The sequence below is a fragment of the Lepidochelys kempii genome, chromosome 10 (genome assembly GCF_965140265.1).
Source record: "Lepidochelys kempii isolate rLepKem1 chromosome 10, rLepKem1.hap2, whole genome shotgun sequence".
NCBI classification, from domain to species: Eukaryota; Metazoa; Chordata; order Testudines; family Cheloniidae; genus Lepidochelys; species Lepidochelys kempii.
The window spans coordinates 3621080-3648098 of record NC_133265.1 but is presented as its reverse complement, the minus strand read 5'-3'; the positions used below and the strand labels follow the sequence as shown (position 1 = coordinate 3648098).

The 27019-nt window shown below is 48.2% G+C and overlaps 3 protein-coding genes and 1 non-coding gene across 15 annotated transcripts in view; 2 read left to right on the top strand and 2 right to left on the bottom strand.

Annotated features, from left to right (window-relative positions):
- RAB26 (RAB26, member RAS oncogene family) overlaps positions 1-7850 on the top strand; it is a 219638-nt gene extending 211788 nt beyond the window's left edge. For 4 of the 5 annotated variants that reach the window (XM_073361695.1, XM_073361697.1, XM_073361698.1 and 1 more), the window contains 4 exons: positions 536-601; positions 3866-3922; positions 4523-4599; positions 5294-7850. In XM_073361695.1, the coding sequence (XP_073217796.1) occupies positions 536-601; positions 3866-3922; positions 4523-4599; positions 5294-5396 (303 nt within the window). In that variant the 3' untranslated portion in view covers positions 5397-7850. The remainder of the gene's footprint in view (positions 1-535; positions 602-3865; positions 3923-4522; positions 4600-5293) is intronic. The other variant, XM_073361696.1, reaches the window with a different exon arrangement.
- Positions 7851-11720: 3870 nt separating this feature from the next.
- The window catches only part of CASKIN1 (CASK interacting protein 1), a 216959-nt gene continuing 201660 nt past the window's right edge, over positions 11721-27019 (bottom strand). Inside the window, exons 1-3 of one of the 2 annotated variants that reach the window (XR_012161069.1) lie at positions 13266-13292; positions 12236-12605; positions 11721-11918 (exon numbers count right to left, since the gene is read on the bottom strand). Coding sequence is in view for 1 of the 2 variants with exons in the window: in XM_073361693.1 (XP_073217794.1) it covers positions 11913-11918; positions 12236-12268 (39 nt within the window). In the remaining variant the exon portion in view is untranslated. Of the gene's footprint in view, positions 11919-12235; positions 12606-13265; positions 13293-27019 lie in introns of those variants that run through there. The other variant, XM_073361693.1, reaches the window with a different exon arrangement.
- Positions 12069-12154, bottom strand: LOC140895216 (small nucleolar RNA SNORD60). Its single transcript, XR_012154151.1, has one exon. It is a non-coding gene; the product is annotated as a small nucleolar RNA SNORD60 (small nucleolar RNA).
- Positions 13649-27019, top strand: part of TRAF7 (TNF receptor associated factor 7) — a 47511-nt gene continuing 34140 nt past the window's right edge. For 2 of the 7 annotated variants that reach the window (XM_073361690.1, XM_073361684.1), the window contains exon 1: positions 13649-13766. The gene's annotated coding sequence lies outside the window, so the exon portion shown is untranslated. Of the gene's footprint in view, positions 13767-20218; positions 21178-22122; positions 22284-23079; positions 23218-27019 lie in introns of those variants that run through there. The other 5 variants (XM_073361687.1, XM_073361686.1, XM_073361688.1 and 2 more) reach the window with 5 other exon arrangements.

Here is a 27019-nt window from a genome sequence, read left to right as displayed (position 1 = left end):
TGTTGATACGTGCCCTTGCAGCCAGAAATCTGTCTTTTTCTTGTAACGATTTAATCAGTCCCCCAGCTGTCCTGCCCCTGTAAATCAGAGGCTGCACGCCAGGGGGTGCTCAGCTCCACAGGACTGTGTTACATCACTGAGGGCAGAGGGAGATGCTGAGACTTACCCAAACTTCTTCCAGTAGGTTGTGTAGCCTCGTTCATCATGACTTTAGGAAATGCATGCGCTATAGGGGACTGAGTCTGTCTCCCTGCAGGTCCCCCAGTAAGATGTTAAAGGGATGCTGTGTTTGATCTTAGAGGAAAGGCCACAATCATGTGAATAGCAAAACATGGCAATCAGATAGCACGTGTGTATGAAGTGAATGGATCAGATGTCTCCCACCGCCAGGGCTGGGCATGTCCCCCGGGTGGCAGGCCTGGGAAGCGGGTAGCTTTGTGAACTGGCCCCACTGCAGCCTGCTCCCTCTTGGAGCTCCTCCGTCCGGAATTGTCTCTACCCATGCTGTGCAGCCTCTGTTCTCTTTCCCTCCTAGGCGTGGCTGACTGAGATCCATGAATACGCACAGCAAGATGTGGTCCTCATGCTCCTGGGAAATAAGGTGAGTTGGGCCCGGCCACGTAGCCAAGCTAGTTTCCAGGCAGTCACGCTGTCTCATTGCCAGTCAGGTCCAGGACGCCCCCCGCCTATGGGAGCTCCACCGTAATGGGCATTAACCATCTGCAGATGTGGTTTCAAAGCCTAACATTGGCCTGAAATGTTGGAGGCTCTTGAGAGCCCAGGGATGCCTTCATCTCGAGCTGGCAGGAAATCCGCTTTGTTCTTTATGCTCCGTGATGCAGGCATCACTCAGAGCTGGGGAACCTCCCCAGGAGGCTTCTGGTGCTGCTGGGCCCTCAGCAAGGTCTCTTAGCAAATGTAAGCAGGAGAATTAAGTTATGGGGGATGCAGACTGGGCTAAATGTCCAGCAGTGCCCTGCCCTCACTGTGCTGCGGCATTTGCTGGTCCAAGGGCCTGACCCTTACCAGTGATTGGGCTCCCTTTCTGAGTATCCAAATTACCAGCTGCGTGAGTGACCCTGGGGTGAGGTGGCCAGTTACTGACATGGAGGTGAGCGGGGTCCTGTGTCTGGGGAGGTCTGTGTTGGCAGAGCCCTGTTCATCTGACTCAGCTGGTTTGCAAAATTGGGATGTGTGATACTGCTTGGGGGAAACTCCCGTTTTTTCACTTTGTTACATCGTTGCCTGATGTCAGCATGCCCAGACCCTACTGTACAGAGTTAGTGATGCTTAGGGCATCTATCCCCTCTTTGCTCCAAGGATCTTGAGGCACTTTGCAGACACTGGGCCCAGTCTGCTAACAGATTTTGCTGGCTTCCACTGTGGGGGGAATGTGGGCTGCAAGCCCCTGTACGCCGCTGTAGCGCAGGCCCTTACTACAGTGACAGGGGGCGTTTCCGTCGCTGTATTAAATCCACCCCCTGGTCAATGGAAGATTTCTTCCATTGACCTAACGCTGTCTACAGTGAGGTGAGGTTGACCTAATTACATTGCTCGGGGCTGTGAAGAATTTTGCACCCTGTGTGATGTAGCTACTTGACCTAAGTTTAGAATCCTAGACCTCATAGATCCATAGTCTAACCCACTGCGAAGATCCAGGATTTATTGTGCATAAACCTTCCAAGACAGACAGCTCCAGCCTCCTTTGGAAAACCTCCAGTGAAGGAGCTTCCACGTCCTCCAAAGGCGTCTGCTCCATTGGCCGACTGTTCTTACAGTTAGGGAGTTTTTCCTGAGATTTAATCTAAATACTATAGTTTGAACACGTTGCCTCTTGCCCTGCCCTCTGTGGCAAGAGAGAACAACTTTTCTCCATCTTTTTTATAGCAGCCTTTCAAGTATCTGAAGACTACGATAGATGTCCCCCCTTAATGTCCTCTTTTCTAGAGGTAGCCCAGGTTGGGTCTGTGAGTTATTACTTGGCCAGTGTTTGATTCTTGGGTGCCTATGAAATGAGAGGTGCTTTCCATGGGTAGGCTCCGGAGGAACAGGGGCATGTTCAGTATGGAACACACAGGCCTGTTTGGAGACCTGCTTTACTGAGCTGCTTTACTGAGTTTCTTCCCTAGTCTACAAAGCGGGTCCTGAGTGGGAGGAATGAAGAGGTGTCCGTAGAGCCTGGCTATATGTCAGTCCCTGCCTGTGGGGATCCATGATCATGCTTCTCTGAGGGTTGGTTCAGCACTTGCTTTCCCTCCTGAGCAGCGGAGATCCGGACGGACAGATCCTTGCCTTCTCTCTCTTTAGTGATAAACATTGGGACACCTAAACAGTGGTCAGCCGCCTGGCCAGGAGTCAAAGGGCCAAACCCGACTTGCTCGTGAACTAGCGTGGATCCCAATCAGCTGCATCCTCAACCTGGGCAGCTCCCAGTAAGACCAGGTGCCCTCTGGATCCAAGCAGCCTGATGCTTCTCTGGCTGCTCCCCTAGGTTTGCTCCCCTGGGTTTGAGAGCAGGAGCTGTGCTACCCAGAGCCAGGCACACTTGTCACATTCTTCTCTGATACCAGACTCCAATTTTGCCGGCCTGAGACTGTTCCCTCCTTCATGTCATAAGAGTTGATTTGCAAGAACATTACAGAAGCCCTCCCAGGAACAGTGAATTGGAAGCAAAGCTTCGGGAATTAAAAGAATCGTTCTTGTCTTCATTCAGATCTCACTTACAAATCCCGCCTTAGCCTTTCCGTTCCGGTTACCAGGGAGGGGGCTGCTGCCGGAAACAAGAGGCCAACTCCAACACAGTGCTGGTTGTTTCCGCTAACCTAAGTGAATTACAAACACTTCTTGTTTATTGCATCGTGCCAGCAGCTGGATGATGAGTCTGATCGGGACCTGCCTGCATCTGCCTGGGTGTGCATGGACCAGTGGTCTATTGAAGGGCCTCTCTTGTTCGTTCCGGGGTGTCTCTAGGAACTTCTTTGAAGTGAATACCTTTGTGAGCCTGTCTGGAACTCGCTGAATTTAATTTCTACTTCAGCCTACTCTTCCACACCCTCAGGGTACATTGCTGTCCACCCCTTACCCCCATGCATGGCTCCTTCCCCTTTATCTACAGAGCAGTGACCTGGCGATTGACCTGGATTGATTGTATCTTTGCTGGGTAGGGATCAAACATCAGATGTGTGCTTGTTTCCCTGTTGAATCGGTTTAGGGCAGCCCTGCCACTCCATCCATTCACTGCAGGAGACTCCTTGGACAAGTGTGGCTTTAATCTCTCTCCGGGGCTAAAGCCAAGTGTGCGTCGATTCATTACTTAGTTCTCCAACTCGATAATTCTAGTCTTTCTGCCCTGCTATGGAGCCGTCATTCAAGGATCTCAGAGCATTCAACAGGCATAAGTTAATGCTGTCTCCCATCCCCCCTGCAACACCGGGAAGTGTTCGTCTCTCCGTGTTATAGACGGGAAATTGAGGCACAGAGTAGCTAAGTGGATTTGTTCAAGGCCAAGTTAATGACAGAGCCGTGGATGGAACCCAGGAGTCCCAATTCTCTCTTTTGCTCTGCGCATTAGACCATATGCCCCCTTTCCTCGAGCAACAAGTCATGGCACAGAAATCGCAGCCTTAGCCCTCCTTGTGCTTTCCCGGCTCCAACAACTCAAGCTGATCTCCCCAGCGCATGTATGGGAGAAAAGACACCACCTCCTTTGGCCCAGCTCTCTTGTCAGTGAAGTGAAATGTGATTTACTGGTGACGCTGCGGGGGGCGGGGATGCTGAGTGACTGCACTATTCATGTCTGTGTCAGCCCGCGCTCCTTAGCTCTGCTGATCCATTGCAAATTGCTCTTTGTTGTTATCGCTGCTAGGTGGATTCGACCCAGGACAGAGTGGTAAAAAGGGAAGACGGAGAGAAATTAGCCAAGGTACGTGTGTCCTTGCAGCCCAAGACTTTGCCCAGATAAATTAGCTGCTGCTTGCACTTGCTTGGGAAAGTTGCATTTACAGTTAAGCTATGAGGCTACAGCTGCTAAACAATGAGTCTCCGGGGCTGAAGGCTGGTGCAGGGGCCAGTCTGTAGTGGGAAGGAGCCTGCGCAGTGCTGCCTTGCATGGCCTGGCTTTTTCATTTCTTGTGTTTCTTTCCCCTCTCTCTCCTCTCCCTTCTCCCACTCTCTGCCTCTCCTTGTGCTTTCCCAGCCCCTTCTCACCCCTCACGCTGCTCTCGCTTCGCCGCCTCGCTGCTGTTTTCAGTGCTTGGCAGAATAACCCTCCCCCTCCTGGTATTTTTCCTAGCAAACCCTCCTGTCCTCCCAGGGTTTCCCCTAAAGGCCACGTTCCCCTCAAGACCACTCTCTGGCAGAGTCCGATTCCAAAGCCTCTGTCACTTTGCACGTCTGGAGTCAGACAGGTTTGTTAGGGACTGTGTCTGGAGCTGGGCTCTCTTGTACCAAGCAGACAGCATGAACCCGTGGCCTGTCCTGGGCCACTGATGGGTCTCGTACTGAGACGAGTCTTGTCTTGCAGGAGTACGGAGTGCCCTTCATGGAGACCAGCGCGAAAAGCGGCTTGAATGTCGACTTGGCCTTTACGGCCATCGCAAAGTAAGTTAACTGTCCTACTGCTGCCTCTCCTGTTGGAATGCAATCTGCACCGCTCCCAGTTCTCCGCTCCCTTCCCGCACTGACTCAAAACGAGTGTTCAACACTGAAACAGAAACCACAGCCTGCCATTGCATGGCATTATCCTCTATCTTAGCATGCCACGGTACAGTGTGGGTCAACTAGCTTCACCCCCAGGCCTCCTCTGTCACCAAGAAATAATCACAGCCCCCATCTTTAAACCAGCCTCTGGGATTTGTTTCTCTTTTGTATACGCAGGGGAAAGTTCTGAGAAATGGCCATAAAAACCATTGAAGTTGACTCCTGAATTCCATTAATTTTTGGTACCAATCATATCTAAGGAGCAAGATGAGTTGATTCTGAGGCTTTTTCTTGCATTGTCTTGCATCTAAGACTGATTTAGGAAAGCATTTAAACATATTTAACTTGATGTCTGAAACGTAACTTCAATGGGACTTTAACCATGTGCTTAAGTGCTTTCCTGAGTAGAGATGCTTTCCGGAACCGCAGCCTAAGTACCTATCCCAGCCCAGCCCAGCCCAGCTTAGCTTGAGAATGAGCCACGGCCCACGGCACTGCGATGAAGACGGCATTGATAAAGCTTTTCCCCGCCTGTGATTTGCTCCCGGGGGTTCCTTTTACAGGCAAAGCGATAACCTGTCTGTCTCTCCTGCAGGGAGCTGAAACACAGGTCCATGAAGCTGCCCAATGAGCCCAAATTCAAGCTTCATGACTACGTGAAGAAGGAAGTCAGAGGCTCAGGATGCTGCAGATCCTAAAGCGCAGGCTCCAGCAGCCAGGGCAGCTGTATAGAGACTCACGCCAAGTGTTCGTGTGCCACACTCCCTCCTTGTGGACAGTATGTGCATGTGTGTTCGTTGTCTGTGTATTCTCGTAACGGTGAGCTGAGACGTGGCGTGAAAAGAGCAGAAGAAAAGGCTCTGTCCTGGCAGCCCCGACGCTGGCTCTGGTGCAGCCACTTCATTCCAGGCCCCGCGGCCCAACACCCCATTGTAGTAGTATTCCTTAATTACATGCTGTGATCGCTTCGGGGGGGTGTAAAACTTCAAGTTCCTCCCAGGGGGACAAAACCATCTGTCCCACGTCAGTCACTGGGGACCTGTCCATTCCTGCGAGCTAACAGTTGCTAATCCTGACATGGGTTTGACGCAGACTTTCTCCAACGCGTCCAAAGAGGAGTTTGGTATTGGTCCACACGCACACCTAGACATCAAGAACTCCTGTTATCATGGGGACTCTTGATACTTACTCCCTCTGTGGCCTTGGGCAAGTCATTTGACCGCCTTGTGCCTCGGTTTCCCCACCTATAAAATGGGGATGATAATACTTACCCAGCAGCAGAGAGCATTGTGAGGATAAATGTTCAAAAAGCTCTATAGAAGTGCTAGGTATTATTATATGACTGAGGGAAACTTTCCCCCACTCATAACTGTTTCTGGGCTACCCCGCTCCATTCCATTTTTCTTTTCCCACTTGGGATTCAATTATGAAAACATTTTGGCCCAGGGTACATTTTGTGTGTATTATAGATCTATATACATGCCCAAGAGAGATCTCTGTTTTCAAGGCAAACATTTTTGTAGTCTCTCCCTTGTTACATACATCAGTTTTACCATGTTGTGTAATATATATTCCTTGCTAGAGCCTTCTCCTGCTCTGCCCTGCAAAAGACAAGAGCTTAGCTATCTTGTTTTGAGTAAGCTCCTGCAAACGTACCTGTTGAACAGAGAAACCCTGATTGTTTACATGTTTGATAAAGGCTTTTGCTCTCCATTATTGCTGTTTCTAGTATTCTGAGTGAGTAAAAACCCCCAATGTATTGCAGCTTATTCTAACTATCCTAACGTGGCTGATAGCGTTTTCAGACTGCCATGCTGCTTTGATTTCTTTAAAACTCTTTTGGGATAGATCTTGCTTTCAGCTAAAGAAAACCAATGAGAATGCTATAGGTTTTAACTGTACAGGTTTGTTAAAAGCCCTTTGCCAGCACTGTTCATTGGAATCCCCCGCCCCTTTGTCTTTTAGCAGTGTTATTTTTGTAATGTACTTCTAAATGCAATGTTTGGGAGAGTTGAGAGACATTGTTGCCAAAAGGGGATTTTTAACTGCAGATAGTTGCAAATTTCATATTTATGACTATCAGGGTTAATTGCACTGAATTTCCCAACACCACTTTAATTGTGAAATAAATAGTTCTTTTAATCAGCAAATCAAATCCCCACCAGCTGCAAGCCGGTTGGGGATTACTTAGCTCATTAAAATCAACCCCCTTGTTCTATTCAGCTGAACCAAGTTAAGTTGGGATGCTGCATTCTGTCCACACCTAAACCTTGCTCCTGCCAAGGGGAGCTTGGAGTTTGAAAGGAACGCAGGATCCAGGCACAGCCACTGAAGCAATGGTCTCAGGCTGCAGAGAAAGTCACTTTTCTACAATGAACTACTTTAATGGTGAGTGTTGTACAAAGAATTGCAGATACTCTGTTAAGGTCAGTCTGATGCATTTTTAGTAGCAGCGTAAGGGCAAGGAAGAGTCCTAAAAAGAAAAGTTGCAAGCCAGGCCTCGTCAAAACATGGCAATTATTTTCCCCTGGAAATTTTGAAATTTTTCCTTAAATTTCTCATTAATTTTTTTCAGATTTTTGCTTAAAACCTGTAAACAGATTTTTTTTTATTTTCATAAACCAAAAACCATGTTTTCCTTCAAAACAAACAAAAAAAATGTACCAAAAAAAAGTTTGATTTGTTTTTTTGTCAAAAAATGTTTTGATGAAAATCTTTGGACTGCAGTAGTTAACATGATGTGAACCTTGGCCTGAAGAGGGAGATGCTGATAAATCCCAGCTCTCTGCTATAAATAACTGACCCCACCAGGCGTGTTATTGGACAGGACTCAGTATGCTGTTCTGCAAGTGTTTGCAGGTAACTAAATGCGTCATGCGGACCGCACTTCCGGGCAGTTGTCTCCATGCAGCTGGTGTGCCCTGTAGCAGGGCCCAGTGAAGTGCAACGACTGTACTGGATTCAGCAAACTTGTCTGATCCTCTCCTGGTCAGAGCTGTGTCTGAGAGATCATAGAAGCCAAATGCAGGGAACAGTGTGTTTTTGAAAAGATGCAAGTGGACAGCATGTTTTAATTGGCATTTGTTCAGCAGTGCAAAGATGGTTTAAGATCTCTTGCCTATTCTCCAAATAAACTATTTTGCGTGAGTAAATACAGCATATCTCTTGTGAGGAAACAATGTGCTACCTTTTAAATATACGCTACTTGCTCTGTGTAAAGGTAGCCATGTGTTGAAATAACCACACGAGTCTCACATTAGACCACAGAACTATCCGCGTTAAAATCACCCAATTCGTGGCTGTTTTCACTTTTTTCAAGCTTGTAAGCAGCAGCAAGGGCAGAGCAGGAGGTGGAGATTGAGTCTGGACAAGGGCATTACGGTGTGCAGGTGAGCTTTGCTGTGCTCCTGTTGCTGCTAACATCAGTAGCTGGCCTGCCTGCCCAGCTGGCAAATAGGTTTCTTCTTAGTTAGCCAGGCTCATTCCCTCTTATTAGACTGCGCATAACTGCTTTGGCTGAAAATATTAATGGAGAAAAGTGGCATTCCTCTTTATTGACTCTGCTGCTACTGACTGTGCACCAATATTCTGAGTCACTACAGTGTATTTGCAGAACTCCTAGGCAGAGGCAGGTTTCAGAGTAGCAGCCGTGTTAGTCTGTATTCACAAAAAGAAAAGGAGGACTTGGGGCACCTGAGAGACTAACATTTATTTGAGCATAAACTTTTCGTGAGCTACAGCTCACTTCATCAGACGCATCCAGTGAAGTGAGCTGCAGCTCACGAAAGCTTATGCTCAAATAAATGTGTTAGTCTCTAAGGTGCCCCAAGTCCTCCTTTTCTTTTTAGGCAGAGGTAGTTGTCTAGGGCTAGGAGAGGACCTAGCAGAAATATACATGGGGACATTAGAGCATCACTACTGTTCATTTGGGCAATGACAGTCTGGATCTGGCCTCTGGAGCACGCACTTCTCCTTTTGATCTGCAAAGCAAAGTCCTTCAAGGAGCTTTCTGCTCCTCTCCTTGGGTCTGGTGCCACTGTGTGGCACCTAAAGGAAGTACTCCCCCCTGCCTGCCACTGAACTGGAAATTGTCAGAACCCAGCACTAGTGAACTTAGGCCATTCCTTCAGTACCTATGTAGTGAAATCACCCATACACTGAAAATTGTTAGATTCTGCTTTTAAAAAAACTAGTTTTCAGTGGTCTAACAGTACCTGAACTTTCTCACCGTGGAGAAGCATGTGGTGAGCCCCCCCTGCAAGACACCAGCCTCAATCACTGTATGGAGATGCCAAACAGTGACAGCTAATTGCAAAATCCTTCTGGAAAACTCACCAGTATACTTAATCCTTAATTAATACTTAATCCTAAAATTCTGGTAGATTACTGCCTCTCTCCTAGCAGGGCATAATCCTTTGAGCTTTGCTGTCTTTAATAAACCTGAAAAGAACCCCCACCTCCATTCTTTAAAATCTGCCAGTAGGAATAGAACTATTTAAAATCAGATAGGAGTAAAAAATGTCAATGTCATTGCAGTGTGCTTTCCTGCCTTCCCCCCCCAATTAAATCCCCCTGGTGTGAAGCAAACACTGATTGTTTTAACAGCCAGTATCAAATAACTGATATTTTTTCTGGTTAAAAGCCTAGACTTTAAAAATAAGACTAAATATCCCACTGCACTTGATTAAAGCCCTTTCTGCTGCTTGACTTCTGCAGTCTATTTCTCAAAACTAACCTAGACTCTACTGCAGCACCTCCTGGGACTTGTTAAGTTCTTGGCATCTATTTTTACATGGGCTTTTACTGCCACCAAGCAAGGAAGAATTATTCAGTACATTCAATCATAAACAAGCCTAAGAACTCAGTGTTGTGTGCACTAAAAACTTGCTGTCAGTTGTTTTAGTTTTTAATGTTCTGTTCCTCTTAATAAATTTTTTTAAATGAGCCTGAGTCTTGACAATGGTATCTTGGTTTCAAAATAGAGAGCTAAGTAGAAACAAAAATAAAACCCAACACCCTCAGCTGTTTAGTTACCCAGCCCACAGAAACCCCTTCCCCTGCTGTAGGAAGCACCTGTATTACAATCTCTGATCTCTCAAATCACTTCCATCACCAAGAACCAACACAGGAACGGCTACACTGGGTCAGACCCACGGTCCATCCAGCCCAGTATCCTGTCTGCTGACAGTGGCCACTACCAGGTGCCCCAGAGGGAAGTGAACTTAACAGGTAATGATCAAGTTCTCTTTTAAACCCTATTATATAGGGTTAGCCTTCACAACCTCCTCAGGCAAGGAGTTCCACAGGTTCACTCTGCACAGTGTGAAGAGCTTCCTTTTGTTTTAAACCTGCTGCCCATTAATTTCATTTGGCCCCTAGTTCTAATTATATGAACAAAGAAAAGTTATTTGCTTGTTCCCTTTCTCCACACCACTCATGATTTTTATAGACCTACCATATCCCCCCTTAGTCTCCTCTTTTCCAAGCTGAAAAGTCCTAGCCTCTTTAATCTCTCCTCATATGGGACCCATTCAAATCCCTCATCATTTAAGTTGCCCTTTTCTGAACCTTTTCTAATTTAAACTGACTTCACTGCTGGACTGAATTGCACCAGGGGAGAAAGATCACATACCTACCCAGGCAGGAACAGATTCGCCAAGTAAACTACATTTCAGATCTAACTGGTCCCCGAATTGGCTCTACACAGAGTCCAATGTTCACTCCTGTACTTTTCTACTGAGAACACCTACATTGTCTACTGCTCTAGGCTAGGCCAATTAACTTTACCTTTATGGTAGGTATCCAAAAACACCAGGAGTTTTCTGCATAATTCCAAGGCAAGTCAAATCAAAGGTTTAACCTTTCCATACTTCTCTTTGGAGATACCTCAACAAGTTAACTGTAGTGAATTTACTATTAAATCCTGCTAGTAACAGACTGATACAGTTCATCTTAACCTGCGATGTGAGTAGACTATTCTGTAACAATCCATCTGTTCTCTCCCTCTAGAGCCTACATTGTCATACCTTCCACCAAGAAAGGCTGTGAAAAGCACTGCAGCTCACACCACTACTCCTAAACAGCTTCAAAGAATAGAGCTTTTATATTGGAGGTCCTGACCCATCCAATGGATGGCACATTCAGGATACCATCAAACCCACACACTGACTTGCATTAGACACTTTGTCAAATGTTTATGAAAATTTGAGTTCCATACTCCAGTATTGAAAATTAAGTAAATCCAGCTCAGAGGCCATTCTTAGATTCTCCTTGAATGAGACAAGTTGTTTGGTATTGCTACAAGTTTGCCATTATTCAATAGAATTTGACTTTCTTTGTAGCTTAGTTTTTTCCAAATATCAAGACAGCTTTCTTCCATCACTGGGCTTAAAAAAAAAAGTGACTGACTTCTCTATCCATTACTGAAGGCCAGAGTAGTAAACCAAAGAATTCCTCATTGTATCAACTATGGCAGAATTAGATTAAACATCTGGCTAGAATGTGTTATCAAGCTTATTAAAATGGGGTTTCTCAGTTGGACTATCTTTGAACACAGAATTGTTAGCTTTAGCTGTTACTTCCCACCTCACCAGAATAAGGCTAAGGGTTACTGAACCTTGGGCCAAAGCTACATGCCATAGAGCAGCATGGAATTAAGGATCATCTTTTCCAGATAAAATGATGATTCTTTCCTTCACACCACAACAGTTTAACAGCATATTCTCCTGCTCCCTCCCTCCCCCCACAGGCTCTTCCAATAAGCAATGGAACCACCATTGGTGGTCCTTATCAAAGGGGAAACTTGAAGTTCCTGTTAACCATTTAATATGTTCTATATATTATTTGTAAAGATAAAGCCAAAGAAATGCCCCCTGCCCTTCAAATAGTACTGAGTTTTATGGCAGTTTAGACCAGCACTCCAAAAAGTTCCATCTGAACAAACAACCTTCACCCAGGAGTGAACATTTCTTTAGCATGTTGTGTGAATGAATAGGAAAGTCTCACATTAAAAGAACCGCAAGTTGTTTCACTCTGTTTAATAAGACTTACATTTCATTTACATTCATACAATATACTTTTCATGTTTCATTCAAAATGCATAACATGTCACAAGTGCTTTAAAGTAAATCCAAATTACAGCCACTGCATTTGAATTAGAGATTTACAGTCCTTTTGATGCCAACAATGGAAGTGAGCTGCTCTTCTGGTCCATTTCATTCCTACAAAGAGACAGCAGCATTACACTCCAACCAGTAAACACATAGTAAAACAAATAGCAAACTGACTCCCCCCGCATAGATTACAAACCTCTCTATTCCAGTCCTTGTCAGGATTTTTACCTTTACCTGAACAAGATTTAAAACTAGCCTGAGCCTCAGCCAGGAAAACCATAATCAAATACTGCAGGTACAGTTTTCAGACGAGGTGTCAGAAATAAAGTCACTCATCATTGGCTCAAGTTTAGGGTTTGCTGGCCCAGTTGAAACATGCAGACTTCATGGCCTCATTTTAACAAGAATCACTGGTCTAGACTCACCTCTACTTGCGCTGACCAGACCATCCAGCAACCTAAAAAAAGCCACACCAGTTAATACATCTCAGACAAGGAATGATAGCTACAAGAACAAAGGTGCAGCCTCGGGCATGAAGTGTAATCAAGTACTGCTTGGGCAATACTCATAGGGGGTGTTGCCGGCACCTAGCGCCGAGAGGCTGAACAACAGCTTGAGTTGGTTCGTTACGGTGTGCTGGCAACAGGGGTGTCAGAAATCGAAAGCTCATCGCAGGCTACCCTTGGCAGGACACACATCGCAACGGGTAATGCAGCGACTGCCACAACAGCAGCTGGTCCGACCTTCAGCTTGGGCAAGCCTGCGTCAGTAGCAGACCCCAAGGTTAAGTATATACTAGAAAAAACAGGTGCATTAAAGCCATGGCAGGGAACAAGTTTTGAACAGCGCATATGCGTTAGCCCGCCATGCCGCTTACGTCCACACTTGGGGCGGGGGGGGACGAGATCCCCAGTTGGCGTCCGGGGAAGCGAGCTGTCGCTCGCGAAAGCTTATGCGCAGATAACCTGGTTAGCCTGCAAGGTGCCCCCACTCCTCCTGGTCTTTTCCCGGTTTACACAGCTACGCCGGCACGGACAGCGCGCACCGCGCTAAGTCTACACTGGGGGGGGGGTCAAGCCCTGCCCGCCGCTCCAAGTGTAGACCCGCCCAGCCGGCACGTGCGACCCCCCCCACCCCCCCAGGCTCACACTAGGCATCAGCCTCCGCAGCCCCAGGCGTCTAACACGTGCCAGCCGGGGGCGGGGGGGGGGGTCTGGGCCGCACGGCCCCGCCCAGCGAACACGGGTTCCAGCCGCCCCCGGCCCGTCCGCACTAGAGCTGGAGAGCGTGTTCGCCGCCCCGTGTCTAGCCCCCTCCCCGCAGGCAGCCCCCCACACCGGGGCCGGGCCCGGACGCCTGGGTTCCGGCCCCTCCCTCAGCGCGGAGCGCCCCGGAGGGCCCGGGCCGGCTCCCCCGGCAAGGGGCCTCCGCGGCGCGCCCGCGAGCCGCCCTCACCTCAGCCACCGCCGCGCAGAGAGAGAGAGTCTCCGCCCCCTACCGCGACCTTTATGGCCACCCCCGCCTCCCGCACAGCCAGTCACAAACACTCGTTTCGGAAAAGCCCCGCCTCCTCCGGCTCTAATTGGTAGCTGCTCCCCCCACGCACCAGTCCTGCCAGAGACTCGTTTTTAGCCGTGCGATTGGGCAGGAGCTTTGAGGGACGTACACTAGTGGCCAATAGTGACATGGATTGCAGCATAGAGTGAGCAGATGAGCACCAATCAGGGCAAGGCGGCCTAGGGCTGCTGGGGTTTGTAGTCCATGAGCCACGGGGTTCTCTGGCGGGTGGGCGGGGGGCTGCCGATGAGGGACTACAACTCCCAGGGAGCCCTGGGACCTGCGCTTCCGGCCTGGCTCGGCAGGCACAGCAAGCGCTGGGGCAGCAGCTGGAGGAGCAGCAGATCACTATGGGCCGGTACCGTCCAGCCGCGGTCGGGCCGCTGCCGCCGCCGCCAGGTGAGTGCGGGGCCGGGGATCTGGCGGGCCGGGGCCCCCGGGGACGGATGGGGTCCCGGCCCTGAGGCTGGGGAGCCCTTGGGTGAGGGCCGGGGAATGGAGGGGGAGGGGCTGTGGGGGGCCGGGGAATGGAGGGGGAGGGGCTGTGGGGGGCCGGATCACGAGGGGGAGGGGCTGTGGGGGGCCGGATCACGAGGGGGAGCTGTAGGGTGGGGGAGGGGCTGTGGAGGGCCGGATCACAAGGGGTAGCTGTAGGGTGGGGGGAGGGGCTGTGGGGGGCCGGATCACGAGGGGGAGGGGCTGTGGGGGGCCGGATCACGAGGGGGAGGGGCTGTGGGGGGCCGGATCACGAGGGGGAGCTGTAGGGTGGGGGGAGGGGCTGTGGGGGGCCGGATCACGAGGGGGAGCTGTAGGGTGGGAGTAGGGGCTGTGGGGGGCCGGATCACGAGGGGGAGCTGTAGGGTGGGGGGTTGGATCACAAGGAGCTGTAGGGTGGGGGAGGGGCTGTGGGGGGCTGGATCACAAGGGGGCGTTGTGGGGGGAGGGGCATGGGGAGGCACCTAGGGGTGAAGGATCTGTGTCTGGGGTGGGGGGGCTTTGTGGGGGAGGCTGTGGGGGGAGACCCGGGGAGGGGGTGTGGGGCAGGCTGCAGGTGAGGAGAATGGGGATGGGATCTGTTGGGGGAGGCTATGGCCGGTTGTGTGACAGGGGCACTGGTGTGATCTGTTCCCAGCGCTGCAACAGGGGCGCAGTTTGATCTCACGTGTATGGGGGCGACGGGGCTTGCTGCTCGATGCAGGGTCTGCTGCGGGAGCTCCTGGTAGATACTCAGCACCTCAAGGGTTAAGAGGCTGTTGGCCTCTATGCATGGGGGTTACACTGTGAGTTGTTGCACTCCTATTGGTTACTCTTGCAGGGGAATGACAAGCCTGACACATTATTGCAACAGCTGTTCTATGCTGCACTTGTGTTTAGTTAACTGGCTGACAGCTGTGTGGAGGTGCTGAGCGCTGCAGTTGGCCACTGGATAAAGCTATGCACACGGCTCTCTGGGATGACTCTCTTGGTGGCTGTTTCCTTGTCTTTTATTAAAAGTTAAATCATTTGTTAAATCCCTATAGGGGATGTGTGACTGTCCAGTGCACAATAGAGCCAGGTCTCCTGTCTCCTTATGGGACGTAGGCCTCAGTAAGTCTTGACTGCCTCTCGCTCTCCCTATCTCTTATCTCAATACCTTCTCTCTGCTAGGTGCTATTTTATATACTTCTTTATCATACAGTGCATTTCAAATCTATATTGGCTAGTTGTGTTGCATGTCCTGCCCCTGGGGTATGTGCTGCTGATTGTCCTCCATTTCTCTTGATCACCTTAATAATCACATTTCCTTCAGGTTTGTGCCCTTAGCTTTCCCATTACTTGTCTCTCAATATGCATTTAGTAGTAAGATTCTGCAATTGCCTCAAGGATATTTTGGTTACAGATCTTCCTCTTTGGGGCAGAGTAGAAAATTGCTCTTTGAATCTTTCATCTCAGATGGCCTCTTCAGTTCCGCTTGATTTTCGTGCCAATGTCTAGCTGCTGTCCATGTACCAGAGCCATTTTTTCCTACTTGATCAGATTTCAACCCACCAATCTTTTTTGTTCTGTGGAGCTATGAAGCGTGGGCTCTCTTTCAGTTCAGCTTGCCTTCGTGCTGGGATCCCATTGTAAGCCACTAAGCGGGAACCTGTCTGCTGTATGCGGATAGACATGAAAGGAAAGATCAGTGTAGCCCTCAACAGCTGTTGATGCACATGTAACAAGTAAGGAGCAGGTTACTGTGTTCTCCCTGTGAAGATTAACTACACTGCAAAGAACTCCTGTGTGGCATTAATGTATTTTCTGAACTTTGAAAATGGTACCAAATCCTTCCTTTCTGCTCTGGTAAGTTCAGTTTTTCTCCTTAAAGTCCCCGTGCTGTTTTAATTCACCTCTCTCCTAACCTGATTAGCATTAGTAGTAAGTACCTTTGCATTTCAGCATAGAATGGTTGCTGGGTGAGTGATCTCTTTGTAGAGCTGGAGGATCATTTGGTTACATTTGCTATGCGCTCTGGGATGGAAGGGCTGTATAAGTGGGTGAGGGCCAGACAGTGCCGTGGTTACCCTTGCCATTCAGAATGGCGGAAAGCAGGTCAGCCGTCTCCATAACAGCATCCCTACCTGCTTCTCTGGATGGCCGTCTGTCTGAGGGAAGTGGGTAGGTCAGGGAGAATGTGCATTGCCCTTCTTCCCCTCCCCACTGGCTCTGGAGAGTTTCCCACTGAAACTCCTAAGGGCAAGCACTAGCTGAGGACTGAGTTGTGTTGCCAGGTAATGGTGAGGGGGACACACAAGGACTCCATGCCCAAAGACCTGTGTCCCTGCAAGATCCTTGCTTTGTTCTGCAATTTCTCCCCAGCAGAAGAATGTGGAGAGATTTTCTTGCCGTTTCCTGGCCCCATATGGGTATTACTGCCCAGAGGCACAGATGTGCCAAAATCTCTCACATGCATCAGGTGAGATGAAGGAACGGAAATATGTGTTAATTACTTGCCTCTCTGTGCATGCATGGCCACATAGGCTAGGAATTGATTTGTATCCATATGTATGACAGTGAATATTTATATACATTTACATACATAAATGCATAGGGTTGTTCAGTTGGCATGGGATTTTAAACAATTCTTGTATATAGATATCTACCTGCCATGGGTGTGAAGTGGTTAACAGTGCAATTTTCTGAATAAGGATAAAACATGCATGTACAAATAAAATTTATCCAGGGCCTGATTGATATCCATTGAAGTCAATGGAGAACCTCCCATTTACTACGTGGGCATTGGTTCAGACACGAATCTGTCTGCAGTAGGCATGCTGAAGTATATATGTGGTAACAGGAGTGAGTATCTGGTAAATCAGCTGTAAAACCTGTAAATCTGCAGTAAAACCTAGGATAGGCCGCACTCCTCACAGAGGAAAACCATTCTGGACCTATGGTTCAGACACGAATCTGTCTGCAGTAGGCATGCTGAAGTATATATGTGGTAACAGGAGTGAGTATCTGGTAAATCAGCTGTAAAACCTGTAAATCTGCAGTAAAACCTAGGATAGGCCGCACTCCTCACAGAGGAAAACCATTCTGGACCTATTTCAGAGTAACAGCCATGTTAGTCTGTATTCGCAAAAAGAAAAGGAGTACTTGTGGCACCTTAGAGACTAACCAATTTATTTGAGCATGAGCTTTCGTGAGCTACAGCTCACTTCATCGGATGCATACCGTGGAAACTGCAGCAGACTTTATATATACACAGAGAATATGAAACAATACCTCCTCCCACCCCACTGTCCTGCTGGTAATAGCTTATCTAAAGTGATCATCAGGTTGGGCCATTTCCAGCACAAATCCAGGTTTTCTCACCCTCCACCCCCCCACACAAATTTGTGTGGGGGGGTGGAGGGTGAGAAAACCTGGATTTGTGCTGGAAATGGCCCAACCTGATGATCACTTTAGATAAGCTATTACCAGCAGGACAGTGGGGTGGGAGGAGGTATTGTTTCATATTCTCTGTGTATATATAAAGTCTGCTGCAGTTTCCACGGTATGCATCCGATGAAGTGAGCTGTAGCTCACGAAAGCTCATGCTCAAATAAATTGGTTAGTCTCTAAGGTGCCACAAGTACTCCTTTTCTTCATTCTGGACCTAGCAGCTGTTGTAATGTCTGAAATAGAGAGTGAGCCATTGGCCCCCATTGAAGGGTTGATGTTGACTTCCGCTGGCACTGCGGGATCTTGACTCCTCTGAAAATGTTGACACTTGGTTAGGTGCTGGAATGTCGATTTCGGGCCTAACTTTCCACACCCAAGTTTGAAGATTGTGAACCTAAGCTCTCTGGGAAAAGCTGAGTGTAGCTAATCAGACAGTTGTGACTTACGGCTTTAAGGGTTACCCAGGAATATAGAAGGCTGGGTTGTGGATGCTTTGTTGACATGCTGACTATGTTCCTAACGCTGCTTATAGCAGAGAGAGCTGAGAAATGATGCTGGTTTCAGGCAGGGCCTTGTGGGATTCTGCAGGGAATCGAGGAAGTGTGGTTTGCAAGACATTGCTTCCTGCACCAGGTCTACCTGACATAATTTCTGCACTAGTCAGCACTTGTCACTTACAAGTTTCAGTTTAAATCTTATGCCCCCAAACCTCTTTTGCATACATGTTGCTCTCCCATTTGTCCAGCGTTGTCAGTTTCCCAGTCAGAAGATGAACTGTTCAGGAATGTAGGGGCAGCTGAATCTAGCCAGCACATGAAGGGCTTACTGAGGTAGGTGTCAGCAACTGGGACAAGCTTGAACATTTAAAAATAAATTCAGCCCCAAGTTCCTACATTGTCAAATTAATTGCTATTAAAATCCACCCTTAGCAAATCGCAACAGAGGGTTCCTTCATCCACTGGCAAGAGCTGGGAGTTTTGTTCCCATTAGTTAGTGTTTGTGCAGCTCTTGGAACATGCCAAGGTTGCTATTATGCGAGCTGCCAAGAGCAGAAGCCTGGATACACTTTCTTTAAATAGGAGATTGCAGCCGCATACAGTAACTTGCTAAAGAATCTCTTTCTGTTACAGGTTCCTCTGTGTGGCTCCCTGGGACTTCATCTGCCCAGTCTCTCCCCAGCAGGAACTCTGCCGGGTTTTGGAGCAGGCCATGGTGCTCTGTGACAGTCAGAGGATATGGGGGGAGGAGGAACATCTCGCACCTTTGGAGTTCTGAGAAAGGGAGGCAAAAGGTTCCTTGCAGCCAAGGCTCACTGGGCACAGTCTACAGGGCTGCACATTGCCGGAGTCCGAGTCCAGACACTCCCCAGAAAAGGAGTTTGCTCCATTGTAGCCCAGCCCTATTCTGCTCAGTAACAATCCCTGCAGTGAAGGCAAAGATCTGGGCAGAGAGGGATTAACCCTTTCCTTACCAATCCATTCCATTCCATTTGTTTAACCTATCTGTAGCTCTACCGTGCTCGTCACTGGAGAAGCCCTGAGGTGAGTGCATTGTGCAGTCAGCTCTTTGGAACACAGTCAGCAGTTACCACTTAAAGAAATCCGCAGTTATCATTATTCATGGTATTACCGTGGTGGCTAGAGGCCCCAACGGAAAATGGGGCTCCATTTTGCTAAGTGCTGGACATGTACATAGTAAGAACCGGGCCCTGCCCCAGAGAGTTTAGAACCTAAATGGACAAGATGGGAGAAAGGGCTTGGTATTTGACAGTGAGGAACTGAGGCCCAGAAAGATGAAGTGACTTGCCCAAGGACACATGGGAAGTCGGTGGCAGAGGAAATTGATCCTAGCTCTCCAATCCCAGTGCCTTCACTCACATGCGGCGTGGGTGGCGCTTACTGCACTCTTTCCCAGAGTCAGACTGAGAAATGCCACAGTAAACTCAAACATGACAATCTGGAAAGTGCTGGATTCGTTTTTTGGAGTGCTCTGCACTGTGGCTGATCTTGCTCCACTGCAAATAAAATGCCTCAGCAAGGTGTGGCTGGGAAAAGGTAAAGATCAGTTTCTCTCTGGTGAAATGTTCCTAAGTGGTGTTGGGCAACCAAGGCCAAACTGGTGCACAAAGGGGTAGGTGTAAGCGTTCAGTGAGTGAAAATAGCTCCAGCAAGGAAGCCAAAGAGATGTGGTGGTGTTAGGTAAGAGTCGTACCTGTATTAACCCTGGACAGCCATCAACGCTGCATTCGTGCTGCCGGGGTGAGAAACACAGAGGCAAGAGGTGTAGGAGGTTGTTCGGTTCAGTTTGTTGTTCTTGATTGTGCAACTCCCAATAAGGCTAGGACCTGCTCTGCAGGAAGCTATGTCATGTGACAAGCTGGAGGGGAATTACAGAGGAAGGGATTGTGAAGTGAATATGTTTACTTGGGACTGATTCTGAGTGGTGCTGAGGATCCTGCAACTTCCAGTTGACTTTAGAGTGTGCTGTAGGTGCCCAGCACCCTCAGGATCAAGCCCCTTTTTATTATGTTTGATCTTAACAGTCCCTTCTGGCTTTAAAATCTATAAATCTTCCGCTGAGGTAATGTTAGTCTTTCAGACTGCTTATGGCCCCGGTCAAACAACACACCTCCTCCATCCGTGTCATCTGAAGGACGCAGGGGAGAAGATCCTTCCCTGTCTTATTTCTGCACCCTTTGATTAGGAAAACAAGCAACATTTACAAATCCTGTTTGCTTTTCATCCTTTTACGCTGCTTCCCACACACTCCGGCGTCACTTTGTTCTCTTTGGGCAACAGATCCGGGCTTGCTCGGTTTCCCGAACTGGCACAGTCCCATCACTGCGGTGTTGGGGGTCTCAGTGGTGTATTCGAAGATTTGAGGGAGGAATTTTCAAATGGGCCCTGCACTGGTCTAGCTCAGCTCCCACTGAAGTCAAAGGTAAAATTCCCATTGATTGAAATGGGAGCAGAGTTAGGCCAGTGCAGGGCACATCTGAAAATCCCACCACCAATTTAAAAAACAAAGCCAAAAAACACGTGTTAGTCCAAATGTCACTGACAGAGTTTTGGTTCATTTTGGATGGTGCAAACTGTCCTCTTCCCCTTAACGCAGCCTCTCTTGAGCTTCAGCTGAGTCAACAGTGATTCGTAGGAGCAAGGAGAAAACATAAATAGGGGTTTGATTTGAAAGTAATGGAGAAAGAGCCATGAGTGTTTCCCCTTGGAGATCACTGGTTGCAGCAGGAGAAAACCTAAAATCCTACGACCCCGGATTCTTATCTCTTTGGAGCAGGTTTCACAGGCCAGTAACTCCAGTGAGCCGCCTCCTGATCTATGCCAGTGTTAGCTCTTCAGACAGGCTCTCCGCTCAGTAACAGGGCTCTTTGTGATCACAACAATTCCAGTCACCCCAGCGTTCCCTGGGCAGGTCTAGAAACCATGAGCTGCCGTTTATTAAACTGCTAAACACTATGAATAGTTTGAGAATTTCTGCCCTTCTTTGGCCCAGTTCTAAAATCCCTCTGGAGCGAGCACTGTATGTACTAACCTCTCCTTGGAGGTTTGTCAGGCCAGAGTAAATCCGTGTGTGGGGAGGGTTTTCCTTGCTAGTCTAAATCTCTTTGGACTCCGAGAACAACCCAGACGAAGCCGAAATGGAGAGTTAGGATTGGCTGAGCTGTGGGATTTTCCATCTGAATTTACATATCACCCACTTCTCTGCATGCCTTTCTGTTTACATCACTTAAGAGCCAGCGATACACACAGACACACACACAGATAGTGGAAGAGACATTTTGAAAGAGTAAAAGTCTGCTGGAGCTGGAGCACTTTGTCCTGGGAGCCACTTGGTGAGCTTTGCTTCTTGCTTCCAGCTCGAATAGCCCGAGTGAATTTCGCACAAGGTAAAGCCCTGTGTAAGGAGTGTCTGTGCATGTCAGCAGAGTTTCTGTTTGAAGCATAGTCGGAAGGTGGCTGTTGTTTTTAGTAATCAGTGACAAGTGAGGGAAGTATTATGCGTGTTCATAGCTGTATGCAAAGCTAAGTAAGGAAGCTGAATGGAGCTAAAATTCAAGTCCCGGTTTGAAGTGGCTGTTACCCTTCGCCTGCACCTAATTGCAATACCTTAGGATATCTTAATGTGCTTGTATATAAGGTCAGCTTGATGCATCATTAACCCTTTCCTGTGCAGTGATCGGGGGACTTTACATTTCCAAACCTGTCACAAATGCTAACTAAGGAGGTCTCGTATGTCCGCTACTCTTAAAACTGCCACTCCATTGTAAAGTGCCGTGTGTTATTTAACGGAAACGTGCGTTTGGGTGTTTTATTAGTATGGGAGTCGGTACATTTTCCATCTAAAAGCTGCTACTGAATTTCTGCACTTACATTTGGAAATCACCATTGTCACAAATTTTTCTGAAGGAATCGAGGGTCTGTTTTCAAGTGTCAAGTGCATGGGGTTCCTAGGTCCATTCATGGCTATCTTTTGCAATCCCTGCTCTCCGTAGTCTCTATTTCCTCTGCTCTGATGCTAGTTGAAAGTTTCTCTAGCAGTAGTGTTGGTTGGCTTTCATTGTATCTGATTGTTTCTGTTTTAAGCAGCAAAGTTCAGGGAGATGTAGTAATATGAGCAGAGAACTGAAACGCACTGAAATTTTTCTCTTCTCATTGCTTTTGTGACACTTCTAGTAAGGGGGCAATGGTTGGCATATTTCAGATGAGTCTTTAAAGCAACCCAGAACATGGGTAAAGCAAGTCATCCAATTTCAAAGCAGTGTAAAAAAAAAATGGAGGCTACATATGTTTGGGTAGAGATTATGGCTTGTGTTTCTCGGAATGCCTTTCAGCCAGAAGAATCCCCGTAGACTTCTTTAAATGGAATTGCTGGACCCTGCCAGAGGAATGCGGCCACCATTAGCATGGAACATAGTGGCTGTTTAACGGCGGACAACAGCAGTACACAACAGTTTAGGACAGGAGGTAAAGAAGAAATCGTCATACAATTGGGGTGAGTTTTAGGAAAGCAGAATGTAATGTGCTGCTTTTAGTGAGGAGGGTGAGGCAGGTTTTCTACCACTTGGCAACAGTTCCCTTGATATTGACAGGGATTTCTTTGATCACTTATTAAACTTTACCACTGGGTATTTGGTGGTGTTTAAATCTCTTCACAATTCAAGTGAAAGATGGCTTTTAAATCCACTGCAACCAATGTGAGTCAAACACCAAAGGTTTGATTGACTGAGGACAGATTAGCTTCTGTTTAGCTGCTGCTTTTTCACAGGCAAATTCCTTGGCCACAGAATATCTGAGGAGCCTGTGTATGAATTGTGGGAGCTGGGGAGGTGAGAAGTGTAGGGGCTGAGATCAGGGTCTGTGTTTGTACAGTAAGTTCCGTGGTCTGTTATCACTACTTCTGGGTTGGTCAGCAAATTCTGACATCCTGCCCAGAGTAGGCAGCTGTGCTTTGTTTCAGATGTGTATTTCTTGTGCACACATACAATAGCGCCAGGACTGAGGTTGGTGTGGATTCCTGGGGGAAGCTTCCCCCCCCCCCCCCAAGTTGCCTAAAATTAAGTCGGGGAAAGCATTGGGAAGCATAGTTTTTGTTTTCAGTGCTGCAAGATTGATTGTGACCTTTGACCTCTGATCTAAGCTGTGATGTGATCTAAGGAAAAACTAAATGCTTTATCCCCCTGAAAATTAGTTTTGATCCAGTTGTAAGAATGTGTACAAGTTATTGATTCCGTTTTTAAAACAAAATATTGCTCATAGTTTGTCCATAACTAAAACTGACTATTTTCTAGAAGGGGAAAACCACTTCAGAGGGGCTCAGAGAAGAAGCATGATGTCTGAGCCCAGCAAAAGAACACACACAGACAAGAAAGGCTGATTCTGTTCCTCAAGAACAGAGACCAGTGCTACAAAACCTGCCGTCCTGCATGGTAGTAACTGGGGCCCCTTTTATTGTACCTCTGTTAACAATATTTTGCATTTCTCCAGCGCAGTCTGTTGGCGGATCTCAACGCACTTTCTAGACCTCTCTAAAAGACTTGCAGTAGCTCAACCAGAAGTTACAGGCTGCTGCAGGAATCACTTGGTGAATTCTCTGGCCTGTGTTGGACAGGTCAGACTAGATCATCATTATGGTCTCTTCTGGACTTAACAATCTATTAATTCAGCTTCACAGCCCCTGTGAGGTGGGTATTGTTATCCCCATTTATACATGGAGACATTGAGACCCAGAAAGGTGAGGTGACTTTCCCAAGGTCGCCTAATGAGACTGCGGCAGAGCCAGGACTAGAACCCATGAATCTGGTCTCCTTTGTGCCTTAGCCACAAGGCTGTCCTTGCCTGCTTTTGCACCAGTCAAGGACTGAATAAACCATATAGCCTGAATACGGTCATAGAGAGACCGAGTCCCCTCCAGGACAGAAGTTGTGACCCACTGACAGTGGAAGGAGGCTCACACTGCTGATGGCTGCGCTGTCTCTGTGTTCTGTGCGTAGACTTGCAATTTCTAGGGCTGTCTCTGTCGCATACACACAGTTAATGGCTGAGAGAGAGAGAGAAGGCTCTGCTGAGCCCTGACATGTGACTCTGTCTTCGGGTGTCCGGAATTCTTTATCAAGTAGAGAAGGTGTGATATCTCCAGAGACGTTCAAAATCCACAAAGCTGGCCTCCAGCCTTTCTAGAGGGATACCCTTCCTTGAATCCAAGAGCCAGTTCTCAACAGAAGATGGCTTTTCAGCTTTCCATCAGACAACGTTTTTTGGCCTGGAAGTAAAACATAGACAGCCCATTCTTATTGCAGCTTGGCAAAGTGGAGAAAGCTCAATCCATGATGGCAGATTCTCTGTGGATTAACTGACCACCCAAAAACTGACTCAGGGGAGAGTTCTGGGTACGAAGAAATGTGACAGAACCTGGGAGATGTAGTTACTGATTCCCCATCGTCTCGTCCCCCACTCCAAACACGTCCTTTCCTTTCCATCTGCATTTGGCCCAGCGTGCTCGACGGTTGGACCAGCTCACCATTTACTTCACTTTGTTGCCCTCTCTCTGCCCTGTAATATTCTTTCCTAGGTGCTGTGCAAATAAGCTAAAGAATGTGTAACCCTCTACTACAGACTTGCAGAAGTTTGTGATTTTGTTATTAAAATACCTGCTATGAACTAAAGAAATTCTATGCCTCAGGGGCTCACACGAGATACAGTAAGAGGGGATACACACACACCCCGCCCCCCGTCCATCCTTGCCACCGTTAGGCTGGCTCCATGCACTGGCTGTGTTCTCTAGCAAACAGCCCTCCTTGGTATGATTTCAGCAGCATAGCGTAGCATTAGAGACCACTCCAGTGAAGCTGGCAGGGGGAGGAAGAAAGCTACACATATGAGGCTTCTTAACTGGACTGTATGGACCATTCGGCACATAAAATTGGGAGGTGGTTGCACATTCCTTGGCAAATACCAGACATTTTGCAGTATGAGGTTTCCCACCTTTCAAGTCCTTCTTCTTAGGTGCAAGTCTGTATCTAAGGAAATGCATTGGAGGGTTTCTGCCCCGCCCCAGTGAAAGTGTCCACATCACAAAACCCATCACGCCCCTCAGCCCCCTGTGGCCCAAACACGGAACACAGGTTGGGACGTAGACCCAGAAAGGACACAGAACTGTATTCAAGCAGGAGGATGGAAAAGCTCAGTGGTTTGAGCATTGGCCTGCTAAACCCAGGGTTGTGAGTTCAATCCTTGAGGGGGCCATTTGGGATCTGGAGCAAAAATTGGGGATTGGTCCTGCTTTGAGCAGGGGGTTGGACTAGATGACCTCCTGAGGTCCCTTCCAGCCCTGATATTCTATGATTCTAATAATGGGGGATTCCTTCTCTTGGGGAAATGGCTCTTCCTAGACCTGGCCTTCCTGCGCCCATTCCTGTTGTAAATAACTCTCCCCAGTGAAAGGGAGGGGATGCCCAGTTTTTGGGGAGCTCAGGGACCAAAAAGAGGGACATCCCTGGAAACGAGCAGGTTCACTGTTCCCGCTGCCTTGTAGGCAAGTGCATGAGAGAGGCCAAAAGCTAGACTGGCCGTAGGGAACATGCTCCCCTCTTATGCAAAGGTGCTCCTCCTGAGCAGGAAGAAAAGGAGGACTTGTGGCACCTTAGAGACTAACCAATTTGTTTGAGCATAAGCTTTCGTGAGCTATAGCTCACTTCATCGGATGCATTCAGTGGAAAATACAGTGGGGAGATTTATATACATAAAGAACATGGTTGAGGCATCTTGGCTTGGGAAGGGCAGTGGGGGAAATTCTCATTGCTGCTGACCCTGCAGAGAGAGGGTCGCTGTCCCTGTGAGCTGTCAGCCAGCCCCAGATTTTTTGGCTGGGTCACTTACCCAAGAATTCTGGGACCTAAAAGTTCAGTGTGAGGACTTGAATCCAGCCCACCTCCCTCGCTCTCCCTCGCTGCAGCGGCTTATGGTCAGTCATGTGATTTAGTGAAAGGCTGGCCCGAGTGCTTCCTCTTTTTGATTTTCTCTTGGCAAAAACAGGGAAGCTGCTTTTAGAAATAAGCTGCATGGCAGAGGAGCTATACAGACATCTGGATCTAATCAGGCTGGCTAGCTGTCCTCCCAGGCCTGTCCCTTTCCTAAGGTATGACCCCAAGGCCTTTGCCACTAGCTATGGCCCCTGGCTATGTGAACCGTTGATGCTTGCTTGGCTTTCTGGTGCAAAATGGAGATGTCCCTTTCCCTGCAGCAGTTGGTTGGATACCCCCTGCCCCTGTGGGAGATGACCCTATAAAGTCCTGGGTGGGAAAACTCAGCGAGGGTCTCCAAAAATCAGGACTCTAGGGCCTTCTCTGTGGAGATCTGCAGGGGGCTGCTTGGGTGGACACCTAAGGCCACTTGCTTTTCTGAGCAGCTGAGAAGGACATTGCAGTCCCAAGAATGTTGTTATTCCTTGTACATCTTGTATCCTAAAGGCTTCCTTCGGGATCACGGTGTGCATGTCTTGTGTATAACACAGAGTACGTCCTGGCATGAATGCGACATTGGGGCAGTCAGCCCCCTCACCTCAGGATGCGATTTTTGTCCTCCTCAACTGTGCTTGGAGCGGGGAAGCTGAAGGAAAATGCAGCGTGCTGTAGGGAAGTGCTGCAGATTCATCAAGAGGTGCTCTGCCTTCTGGGCTAGAGTTGATTCACTGCCCCCGCTTGGTGTGAGGAGGATGTGGCTTTCGGATGTAAAATCAAAGTCCTGCCCACTTGTGGCCATCTAAGATCCCATGATCATTTTTGCAAGAGTCGAAAGGTGCTAACCCTAGTGGCCTAAGCAAACTCCAGCTTGAGTCTTTGACATTTGGCCTCCCTGGAATTCCCCTGGTGTCGTTGGCTGGGATATTCTTCATTGTCAGTCCGGCAACTGTTCTATAAGGTGGCTGCTTTTTAGAGGTGGCTGCATTTCAGGCCTCGGTGAAGTGATTCCTAGGCATGGTGGTTAACGTAGTCTGGGATGAAAGATGATATAAATAGAAGTCTGAGTTGTGGCTGCTGCTGTTCTGTAAGCAGCCGATATTCCACTCGGCATCCTGCCCATTCTTGCATTCTGCTGGTTTGTCGTTCAGGGAAGACCTGAAGCCAACTCCCGTCTGCCCAGCTCAGGGGGGCTGCTCGGCCAAGGAGACGTTTAGAAAGAAGAGTGGAAAATCCCCGTCTTCTGGCCAACATTCCCTTATTTAGGGTTGGA